Genomic DNA, 11,530 nt, shown 5'->3' on the forward strand with positions numbered 1-11,530 from the left:
TTGACAAACCCATCCCCAATAAGTACGGCCTTTTACCCATAACACCATATAGTACTATTATTTTTGCTGAATTGATAAGTATGAATTGAGTCAATACCTTCGTTGGCCACCAAAAGTATCATCATTTCATGCCCAGGTGCTAGTATTTATTTTTAAGAAAATATTGTTTTACTTTTCCACTTAGGTGATAATATCAAACTTATTAGAAACACTAAAAAGAAGCGTTTCAATTTGCTTGATATCATTTAATTAGACACGGATAAAAAAGGATTTTTGAAATTTATTATTTTAAAAAGCTTTTAAATTTTATGTGACTATTAAGTATTTTATCAAAAGTACAATAAGTATATTAAAATTAATTTTTTTTAAAAATATCAACAATAACAAATTCAGTATAAAAATAGTATATATATATATGCAGTCTTACCCTAAAAATTATTTACGAGAGACCTTTAGCAACTTTTTTTAAACATAAATATAATATTTTTTTAAAACAGACTAAAAAAAGAAAAGGTAATACAACTAGCTAATTTATTAAAATAATAATAGGCTTTTGCAACACATGAAAGGTTATCTTTATTCTTTGTGTGGGGACAGAAATGTTGAAAAAATCAATGAAAAAAAGGATAATCGTACCGTCCGTCTGCACTTGAATGTGTCCTTCCTCACATATTTTCTCCACCGAATGAAATGGTCTACGTAATGACCTGTTTTTTGTATTTGGGTTTTGGGCCCAATTCCATTTCCAGAAGAAAATGACTTCATTACGCCTTCGTCAACATCTCCATTGCTACCATCCTTTTCTGTCCTTTCCCGTACGGCATTCTCCTTCCTCCTTATTTGACCATTTTACCCCTTTATATACTAAGTACTATACAAACATTTCAGTATTATCCCATTTTTTTTAAATCACTTTTGAACAACAATTAATTTTTAATCAAGGTTGGGTTGTTCTAGTGGTGAGTACCCTCTACTTCCAACCAAGATGTTGTGAGTTCGAGTCACCCCAAGAGTAAGGTGGTTAATTTTTGGAGGGAGGGAGCTGGGGTTTATCGGAAACAGCTTCTCTACCCCAGGGTAGGGTAAGGTCTGCGTACACATTACCCTTCCCATTATATTGGGTTGTTGTTGTAAACTTACTTTACCGTTTCTACTTCTACTCAGAACTACTTTTTTCTTTTGAAAGTTTGATTAAATATATTAACTTTAAAAAAAAAAAGCACTTGAAGTTGGCAAACCCGGCTATAAGTATATCAAATATAGAAGAATCAAGTTAATTTCCCTAGTAAACATTCTACATTTACCATTAAAACATAGCAATTTAGTTTTTTTTAACTCACAAGGAAGCTAAATAGGAAAAGTCTATTGGGATACGAATATGAGAGGCTCACCCTATTAGCTTCTGAAAATTTTAATGCAAGTGAGAAATATTTTTACCAAGTTAGGTTTGTTTTGGAAAAAGGCAAACAAACACATGATGATAGTTTTGCAACACATACATCATCTAGGGAAGGTATTATACATGAAAGTATCCACTCTCCAAAGCTAAGAGGGTACATTGGTCTTTCAAGAATATGGAGAAGTCCAAGAAGGATAAAAAAGTAAATTAGACATTCTTCATCTTCACTTGGTTCTGAGCTGCTCAAACTAGGCCAGTGTTTTTCTGTTAACGGTTGCTTCTAATTTTCTGTCATCAAATTCACATACAAAATTTTTATATCTCCACCTGCAAAATTCTCCCCTAAAATCCTACATACCATCTTCTTATTCTTCCAAATTTCTCAACACATAGTAATTTTTTCTTTTTTCTTTTTAATACCAAATCTACGCTACAAAACAAAGCTGTGTCAACTTGTATAGAAAAGCATAAAGCTCTAATCTTTAGCTCAAAATGATCCCTAAAGTTTCAATCTTGGGAACAATGAAGAAGCAAAAACCAAATTCACAATCCAATTTCAACAATCACTTTGATCTTCTTTCTGAAGAAATTGTCTTTTCAATTCTTGATTATCTTAATGACAACCCAATTGACAAAAAATCATTTTCTCTTGTTTGTAAGACTTTTTATGCTACTGAATCTCACCATAGGAAAATCTTGAAACCCCTTAGGTCAGAACACTTGACAAAGATTCTTAGCAGATACCCACAAGTTAACCATCTTGATCTTTCCCTTTGTCCTAGAATTACAGACAGTTCACTCACAGTTATAGCTAGTTTTTGCAAGGAAATGTTGAGGTCAATTAATCTTTCAAGGTCTAAGTTTTTTACTCATTTGGGGTTGTCCAATTTGGTGTTAAACTGTGGGAATTTGGTTGAAATTGATTTGTCAAATGCCACTGAGTTGAAGGATGTGGGTGCTGCTGCATTAGCTGAGGCAAAGAACTTGGAGAAGTTGTGGTTGGTGAGGTGTAAGTCTATAACAGATATTGGACTTGGTTGTATTGCTGTAGGCTGCAGGAAGCTGAGGTTGCTTAGCTTGAGATGGTGTTTGGGTGTTGGTGATTTAGGTGTGGGTTTAATTGCTGTTAAGTGTAAGGAGATTCGTTGTTTGGATCTTTCTTACCTGCCGGTAATGGATCTTTTCTTCCCTTTATTTTGATTTTGAGATTGTTCTTTTGTGTTGTATATTCTCTTGGAAGTTTGTTTGGGTTGTTATCTTTTCGTGTTTCCCCTTTTGAGTTTAGTCTAACTTGTTTCTGTTTTATGCTTTCATAGTAAGCTTGTTTGTTTGTCTAATATATTCCCTCCGTTTCAATTTACATGACGTAATTTGATTGGACACAAAGCTTAAGAAAGAAAGGAAGACGTTTGAAACTTGTGAGCTTAAATATACCATAACAGTTGTGTGGCTATAAAAACTTGTCACTAAGGGTAAATGGGAGGTTCAAGTTAAATCTTTTCCAAATTTAGAAAGGTTCCATTCCTTTTGAACCTACTAATTAATAAGGAAATAGTGTCATTCTTATTGGAACAGAGGGAATAGTTCATTTGAATGCGTTGTCATGGTAAGAGTATGCGGTTGATTGGTTGGTTGTTCAGTTGACAATATTTATTCTGGACCTGAAGCTGGTGAATTCTTTGTGTATCTTCATGTTGCAATCAATGATTATCATGTGACTTGTCACTTTACTTGAGGATTTTGAGAACTGTTTTATTTCTCATTGTCATACTTTTACCAAGCTAGTTAACAGATTAATTGCTTATCAGATTAATTGACATACTTTCAAAATGGTTATGGAATTGGTTTATTTGAATTCTGATGTATCCTGGATGCATAATATGCATATGTATGTCTTATAACAAATATAGCTTAAGTGAAGATTGTTTTGGGAATGTTAGTTTGTTATATCTTTAACATGGTCTTAGAGACTGCTATATTTTATCTTTGTAATTGAATGGAAGAACTTGTATATTATTCCAAGAGGTAACAGGTATAAATACATGTACATAGGGTTCTAACTATGGAAAGAATCAAAAAGGGAAATCCTATACATCTGCTATTAATGCTTATAAATATGCTATCTGCGCACATCACATCAAATGTGACTAAGTTCATTCTATAACAATCTTCTTTCTTAAAACTTCATAAGCATATTTTTGTTCTCTATCTTCCATAAGGAACGTAATGAGTTTGCAGTGGTCAACAAGTGCTTACGTGTCACTAATGCATCAAACTCAATGCTGATTCTTTTGAATTAGAAGGGAAAGGACATCCGTCAAAAAATTATCAAACATTATTACACATTTGCTAATATTCAACCTGTCTTAGACAAGTGTATCCTTTGTATTGTGTTTTCTCCACTGAGGAGATGCGCCTTTTAGCATGCTTCTGGCCTGAAGTTTGCCAAAGAGAAGCTACATTGCAGAGTCCAGCTATTGAATCCTCTTGAACACGTGTAGCTCTAGAATCCTATACCTTTTCGGATGAATACTTGAATGTTCTCTTATTGTACTCCTGGATGACTTGAAATTATTGTAGGTTTTATTGCTGTAGAGTATCTAAGCAGATTCTCTCGTATGTGCTCACTGCTAAAGTATTAGTATATGACCTAGTAAAGTAGCTTAATTTGTCTGCTCTACAGGTCTCAGTTACATCGGTGACCATTAATTACTATGAGAAAGTTCTTGTTGACATGATTTCAAAGTCTTTTTTTTTTTACTTACCAGTTTACTACGACTTTGGTTCTGAAATTAAATTCCAGATGTAACAACGTTCTGGTGGCTTCCTGTATTTATGAAGTTGTTTTATGTCGTCTTTTTCAGTGTCTTGTTATGAGATCCTATCTTCTTTTCTTTCTTCCATTTTGTTTTGGCTTTGCTATGTTCTTTTTTTTTTCTTTCTGCTGGCTCTATCTGAGTATTGTACAATAATGTGTTAATCTTCTTATGATGCAGATCACTAATGAATGCTTATCGTCAATCTCGAAACTGCAATATCTTGAAGATTTGGTTCTAGAAGGTTGCTACGGGATTGATGATGACAGCCTTGCATCCCTCAAGCAAGGCTGCAAGTCACTAAAGGTGTGTACTCCTGAAGACTTTGGTTCTGATATTCTTCTTTCCTTCGGAAAATAGAAAAAAATAAAGGGATATTGTTATTGTGTGGACTACAATTTGTGAATTGTGATATAATCCTAGCTTCAAGCACCCTTTCTTTCACATGTACAAAGTATATGGCTACTTTTCTTAATTGCCTAGTTAATAATTGGAGTCTCACGGAACCCAAGGGTGTGGCCTAGTGGTCAATGAAGTGGGTTACGAACCATGAGGTCTCAGGTTCAAATCCCAACAGAGGCGAAAAGACTAGGTGATTTCTTCCATCTGTCCAAGCTTGGAGGACAGACTTACCTGGTACTTGTTGCTGGTGGGAGGTAGCAGGTATCTCGTTCCCGTGGAATTAGTCGAGGTCCGCATAAGCCGGCCCAGACATCACAGTTATCAAAAACAAAAAATAATACTTGGAGTCTCACTATGCCAACACTATTATAAGTTCTCTGAGATAGTTAATAATTTGGGTAACCCGGAGTATAGGCAGCTCAGAATTCTACCTGATTGTCAGATGTCCCAAAGAAGTGGCCTATTATGAAATTAAAGTGTTCCCTTGCACATCATTATCTGTTTTTGTTTTTGCTCCCATTTACAAGTTATTTCTACTTTTCATTCAAAGTCACTGTTGACTAATATCACTACATGTATGTTGGCTTTTTTTCAGGCACTTGATATGTCAAGCTGTCAGAATGTTAGTCACGTGGGTTTGTCATCTCTCACTAGCAGTGCCGAATGTCTGCAGCAACTTATCTTAGCATATGGTTCTCCTGTAAGGCTTAACTGACTTAAGCATCTTTCAGTAGTATGAGTTTTAATTCGATTGCTGATTTACAATTATTGGTATTTCAGGTAACATCAGCTGTCGCGGATAGCTTGCAGAAGCTTTCCAGGTTGCGGTCCGTCAAACTAGATGGTTGCCAAGTTACATGCTCTGGACTGCAAGCTATTGGAAATTGGTGTGTTTCACTAAGGGAACTGAGCTTAAGTAAATGCTTGGGGGTGACGGATGAAGGTCTCTGCTCCCTCGTAACAAAGCACAAAGACTTAAGGAAGCTTGACATTACTTGTTGCCGCAAGATAACTCACGTATCCATTTCCCATATAACAAATTCCTGTGCCTCCCTTACTTCTCTCAGGATGGAGTCTTGTACTCTAGTCCCGAGAGAAGCTTTTGTTCTAATTGGACAGCGTTGCCAGTACCTTGAAGAGCTTGACCTTACGGACAACGAAGTTGACGATGAAGGTCACCCCTTTGCCCTAAAGGTTTCAGGCTTTTGTCGTGATTTCAAAACTTCCACCTTTTTGTATCTTATGCTCTCCTACATATGCAGGCTTGAAGTCCATTTCCAAGTGTGCCCGTCTTTCCAGCCTAAAGCTGGGGATCTGCCTGAATATAACTGATCAGGGCGTTACTCACATTGGCATGTGCTGCTCAAATCTTAAGGAGCTTGATTTATACAGGTGTATATTTCACAGTGCTTCATATCTTGTGCAATTTCTTTGAACTTTTTTTTTTTGGTGATAGACTGGGAAACTCTTAACTCTACGCTATGACGTTCGAGAGATAAAGTGTGCTGATCGCTGGATTAATTATTCTTCTTGACAGATCAGCTGGAATTTCCGACTTGGGAATATTAGCAATTGCTCGCGGTTGTGTTGGCCTTGAAATGATCAATATTGCCTATTGCAATCGTATTACTGATGGCTCGTTCATATCTTTATCCAAGTGTTCAAAGTTGAATACACTCGAAAGTAGAAGTTGTCCTTTTGTCACATCTTTTGGTCTTGCCGCTGTTGCTGTGGGATGTAAGCAACTTACCAAGCTAGACATCAAAAACTGCCGCAACATTGATGATGCTGGAATGATTCCACTTGCTCACTTCTCGCTTAACCTCAAACAGGTAACTACAGTTTCTCTTTCATTGAATGTAATGTTCGACGGAGTGGAGCATTGGCATCTAATAATAGCTGGTCATCTGTCAAATACACAGATAAATTTATCGTACACTTCAGTGACGGACGTGGGGCTGTTGTCTCTTGCCAGCATCAGAAGTCTGCAGAACATGACAATCCTACACCTGAAAGGTTTGTCTCCCGGTGGACTAGGAGCTGCACTTTTGGCTTGCGGCGGACTTACTAAAGTTAAGCTGCAGACATCATTTAAACCGTTGCTACCACAACCTCTTCTTCAACATTTAGAAGCCCGAGGTTGTGTCTTCCAATGGAGAGAGAAACCATTTCAGGTGCTTTTCTCATATGATTCTAACCTTTTCCATTTCCTCTGAAAAGTATGTGATGCCACTTCATGCAGTTTCAGAGCCTTTCTTGTTATTGAGGCAATAAAAGAGGCGTTTTTGCTTTGATTATCTTTGTTGTAATAATGAAAATGTCTTATTTCTTACTCCTATTGGTTAAACACAGGCTGAAGTAGATCCACTATGCTGGAAGATTCAGCTGGATAATTTAGATGAAGATTAAAGTCAACCGTTTGAGCCGTTTATGCTGGTGGCCTGTGATGAAATGGATCGTCGTCCCAAAGGTTAAGTCATTTGTTCATCTGTTAGCACTTCATCAGGCATTAGGTGCATTGTTTATGGTGCATGTTTTCCGCGTTTCGCGTCTGTAACTTGTTCATATGTATTCTCTAAATACTCGGTAAATTCCAAAGAGGGAAAGTCATTTGCCATTCAGCATTGCCCTGGCATTAGATCAATTTTGTCACAAATGTTATGAGATGGATTGAACAGATTGAGAAAACCATGTTTCAATAACTGCTTTGTGAATCGTTTATTGCTTTCTACTTAAAAAAAATTATAAGTTACTACAAGAAGCTTTCATCTTTCCTTAAAACGTCACTCGATCTTTCGAGAAAAAGAACAGCAGAAAGTATAGTCTCACAACTTGCTAGTTAAACTATGCACCAAGATGAAGCAGCAGGCGTCGGTCCGTAGAACTTATAATAAGGAGATGGTTGTGGCGCAAAATACTCTTGTGCACCTATGTCATTCGGCTTGTGTGCAAGCTCGCCCCCTTATGTTATGGAAGAATTGAGGAAAAATGCCATTGAATGGTCGTAATCGTTAACAACCCAACCGACGTCCACCATAAAGGTTAGGGTGGTATCATAAGTACCTTTCATCCTCGATCAGATGTCTCGGGTTCAAGTCCTGGGAATGGAGTCTCCTTTGGGAGAGAGCATTTTACTAATGTCTTGGTTTCAAGTCTTGGGAATGGATATCCTTTACTAGATAGCGCTTTACCATCTTAAGTGAGACCTTCTAGCACATTTTCGAATTAGTCGGGCCACAAAGTGGGTACCGGACTCGGGCGGAGAACGAGAAAAATTGAGATACTAATTAAATGTTCCCTCATTCCATTTTAACTGATTTACATTCTATTATAGGGTCAAAAGTAATTCTCTCTGCGGCAATTCTCTGTCAACTTGTTATTTGAATGAAATTTCTAGCTAGTTATTATTTTAATTTCCAAAAGAAAAATGAATCTATATCTCAATGCTAGACCAAACAATATGTAAATGGAGTAAGTTTAACAAATATTACTCCCTCAGTTTCAATTTAGATGATACACTAATTAGAAATAATTCAACTTTAAACTCTTCATTTTATCCATTTTACCCTTAATGAGAAGCTTTTATAAACACACAAATGTCATAGCCCCACAAAGGTAAAACCCCTTAAGTTTTTAAGACCACAAGTTTCAAAAATCTTATTTTATTTTCTTAAACTCCGTGCCGAGTCAAACTAAAGAGAGAGAGTATGAGATGGGGAGAGGGAATAACCTCTCTGCAGCTTTGATATATGTACAGATCAATTTACACTCTGAATTTTAACATACAGGTTTTCAGCAAACAGGCAATATCTCTGTAGCTTTGATACATATGTACATGGGGGGAAAAATGAAAACAAAGAACGAATAACGCAGAGGCGGATCCAGGATTTAAATTATATGGGTTCAACCTTTAAGGTTCTTAGCATTGAACTCACTGTATTTTTAAAGTCGTGGATTCAGACCTACCATTTGTTACAATGTTAGTACATTTTTCACATAAATTTATGCTTCGCGTCGCAAGTACTGAGTTAAGATGAATCGGTAACGGAACTCTGCATCCGTCCCTGTATAACATAGGCAGAATAATCAGACTCAGACTGTCTTTAAGATTTCATCAAATGTGGGATTTATTTGAGAGCTTATATCCAGAAATAAGAGCTGACACAGCCAAAGCAAAGAATGCCAAGCACTCCATACTAATTGCTGCTACTGAAGAATCTGTGAATATGTTGTCATTATTTTCTCTCATCCTATTTGTCAATGGCACAGCAGATGATGCAGCTGATAATAACAAGTATGCTACCACCTGCAATTCCCGTAAAATTTTAGATCAAAATTCAATCAAGAACTACTCTTCCCTTTTCAAGTTTATTGAATTCAATTGTTCATATAAATATAGAAAATCACTAACCTGATCACCAAAGAAGCTTAGCAAAGCTAATTTTTGACGTGAGAATGATTCCGTGCCAGTTGAAAGTTCATGAACTTGTCTCAGAACTTGCAATCCTGTATATAATGTGGACAGAATTGCAATAGCCAACACATACCTGTTGTAACCACATCCCAAAATTCCAATTCAATTTCCGATATTAGAAATCACTACTACGTCTCGATCCCAAATATGTTGCATCGGCAATATGAATCCTCATTGTCCATGTCGCTCCATTTAAGCTCATTTAGTTCCAGTATTATGCAATATATACAATTAAAAGTAAAAATAAAAAATATATAACAATATATATATATATATATATATATGTATAGATTTTCTTGTTGCTACTGTTATAAACCTCCAAGTGGAACTAAAAGATTCTTAAAATACATCGGATATAAAGTAAACATACTAACATGACTAAAACTTGATCAAAACAAATTGATATTGCCTATACTTATTTTTTAATTCAAAGAAAAAAAATATTATGATTATTGTCCAAACGAAGTGTATACCTGTATTCTTCATATCGATCAAAATCTTTCCAATCACCATGAGTATTGCTAGCCATGACAATGAAAGCAATCAATGAAAAAACCAAGGCAAGACCATGTAAAAGTAAAGAACCCCTCTTCACCATATCTTCTCTTTTCCACCTTTTGACGATGTTGGACACTCCCGCGCCGATTCCCGGTGCTTGGCTCTCTCCATCTCCGGCTGCCGGAGGTGTAATTGGGGCTGGCAAAGCATCTGTCACTTTATGAACGTTTTCATCCGCCATTTTCTCTTAAAAAACAAGGCCTTTAATAGGCTAATAAAACAGAGAACAGTACAAATTGGGGAAGGTCAAGAATTATTGATAGTTTGGGGATTGGGAAGTTATTATAAGTAGAAGAAGAAAGAAGAGGAAAGAAAAGGAAGTTGAAGGTGGCTTAAAGGATGAGAACATATATTGCAGAGACAATAAACTAGGACTACTGTTTTCTTTGCTGTATTTGACAACTCAGTTTTGTCGTCATTTTTAAATTGGTTCGGGATGAGAAAAAGAAACGTTTTTTTGGTTGTAACTATATGGAGTTATGTACACCGAAAATACAAGTAGATTGTACACTGAAAAAAATATAGACAGGTTCGAACCTCAATTAGGGTTGCTTATTGGTCAGTTCGATTTTGAATATTATTGGTTTAACTTGTAAATTTATAAATATTGGTACCAATAAGATATCGGGGTTAAGCTAAAAAAATGTTTAGCCAGCAGCTACACTATGAATTTAAGGCGTTTGATTATTTGTTAATTTGATCTAATATCTAGTTAGAGATGACTTTGCCGGTCATCTTCTTCCCTTTCATCGACGGCAACATCTTCTCCCCACCCCCTCGCTTGCTGTTTTAAGAACCCCTTCCCGGTAGAGGTGGTTGTGTGTATTGAAAAATAATTTTTTCTATAAGAAATAAGGAAAACTATAATTTTTGATACTTCACGCCCATTTCTTACTTAATTACACGCTACATGTCATGTTAGCAAAAAGTGTTGATATCGATTGGTTTAACATAATAGGTATTAGTCTTAATTTAGATGTCAAAATAAAAGGATCGGATAAGTTTATGAGGTCATGTATGTATGTATTATTGCGAAATATGGTTTTCATATTAGCAGTCCAAAAATTAAACAAGATGATTATTATGGACAACGAATTAAATGATAACTGATCCGAGGAGAAACCCATATGTGACTGGCTGAGCTATTAAAAGCTTGCGTGTCATTATTCGTAAGGAACTTCGGTTGATCCAGCTTTACGCTGTAGGCCCAGTTTCCAGATAGGTCGAGTTTGTCTGAGTGGATCCTTTTGTGTCACTCAAGTTCCAAGTCATCTAATCGAGATACATCTGTTTACCTTAAAAATGGATAACAATTAAATTTATACGTGATTTTAAGGATATGTGGATTAATTCAATACAAGTGATCAATGACGTTAGATTAATCAAATAAAAGACGTAATAAATGGCCAAACCAACAACTTAGATTAAGAGTAAAAATTTTTCCTTTTGGCAATTTCAAGTCTCTACTATCTTAACATCTTTTTATCATTGCAAATATTGCTAATGCCTTAGCACGAAATCAAACGTAGTAATAAGTCATTTATTTTTCGGAGGTCCGGACAAAACCTGACCTCAATGCAATTTTTGCTTGAAACTTTTGAAAACTCGGAGTGACCGAAAGTTTTTCCAAGATGCTTAAGTGTTTTTAGACGATGCCTTTGTCGAGGGTAACCTTTTAACATGTTTGTTGAAGGCCTTACATTTTGATTACGGGTTTCGGACGTCTCCGAACCGTTTTTAGGGGGGCCGTAGCCTTTTAGGTTTAGGCACTACCTAATAGGTTTTGTGCCTCCGGGTTTTGATGACCCGAGCCGCTCGAACTTATTTCGGACGACAGTCTCCGAGTGAGGGTAGCCCTTTGGGCTCGGATAGAGGTGGCCC

General features: G+C 36.2%; 2 protein-coding genes across 2 annotated transcripts; one reads left to right on the plus strand and one right to left on the minus strand.

The window, feature by feature from the left end:
- Positions 1-1,548: 1,548 nt before the first annotated feature.
- Positions 1,549-7,305, plus strand: LOC107787065 (F-box/LRR-repeat protein 3). The gene is made up of 8 exons (XM_016608585.2): positions 1,549-2,569; positions 4,396-4,521; positions 5,213-5,317; positions 5,398-5,791; positions 5,880-6,009; positions 6,155-6,449; positions 6,540-6,791; positions 6,970-7,305. Exons 1-8 carry the CDS (start codon positions 1,892-1,894, stop codon positions 7,024-7,026), a joined length of 2,037 nt encoding a protein of 678 aa, XP_016464071.2. The 5' UTR covers positions 1,549-1,891; the 3' UTR covers positions 7,027-7,305.
- Positions 7,306-8,325: 1,020 nt separating this feature from the next.
- LOC107787066 (CASP-like protein 4B1) lies at positions 8,326-10,042 on the minus strand. The gene is made up of 3 exons (XM_016608586.2): positions 9,565-10,042; positions 9,029-9,164; positions 8,326-8,923 (listed from the first exon to the last, which is right to left on the minus strand). The coding sequence occupies exons 1-3, from the start codon at positions 9,828-9,830 to the stop codon at positions 8,732-8,734; spliced, it is 594 nt and encodes a 197-aa protein (XP_016464072.1). The 5' UTR covers positions 9,831-10,042; the 3' UTR covers positions 8,326-8,731.
- Positions 10,043-11,530: the final 1,488 nt, after the last annotated feature.

This window comes from Nicotiana tabacum, chromosome 24, assembly GCF_000715075.1.
Source record: "Nicotiana tabacum cultivar K326 chromosome 24, ASM71507v2, whole genome shotgun sequence".
NCBI lineage: Eukaryota > Viridiplantae > Streptophyta > Magnoliopsida > Solanales > Solanaceae > Nicotiana > Nicotiana tabacum.

Bases quoted from the DNA above. Each gene is read 5' to 3' on its own strand.
- LOC107787065 (XM_016608585.2), top strand. From the start codon at position 1,892: ATGATCCCTAAAGTTTCAATCTTGGGAACAATGAAGAAGCAAAAACCA. The intron at 5,318-5,397 runs GTAAGGCTTAAC...TTGGTATTTCAG, and splicing joins TCTTAGCATATGGTTCTCCT to GTAACATCAGCTGTCGCGGA. The intron at 6,792-6,969 runs GTGCTTTTCTCA...GGTTAAACACAG, and splicing joins GGAGAGAGAAACCATTTCAG to GCTGAAGTAGATCCACTATG.
- LOC107787066 (XM_016608586.2), bottom strand. From the start codon at position 9,830: ATGGCGGATGAAAACGTTCATAAAGTGACAGATGCTTTGCCAGCCCCA. The intron at 9,165-9,564 runs GTATACACTTCG...TGGTTACAACAG, and splicing joins GATCGATATGAAGAATACAG to GTATGTGTTGGCTATTGCAA. The intron at 8,924-9,028 runs GTTAGTGATTTT...CGGGAATTGCAG, and splicing joins TAAGCTTCTTTGGTGATCAG to GTGGTAGCATACTTGTTATT.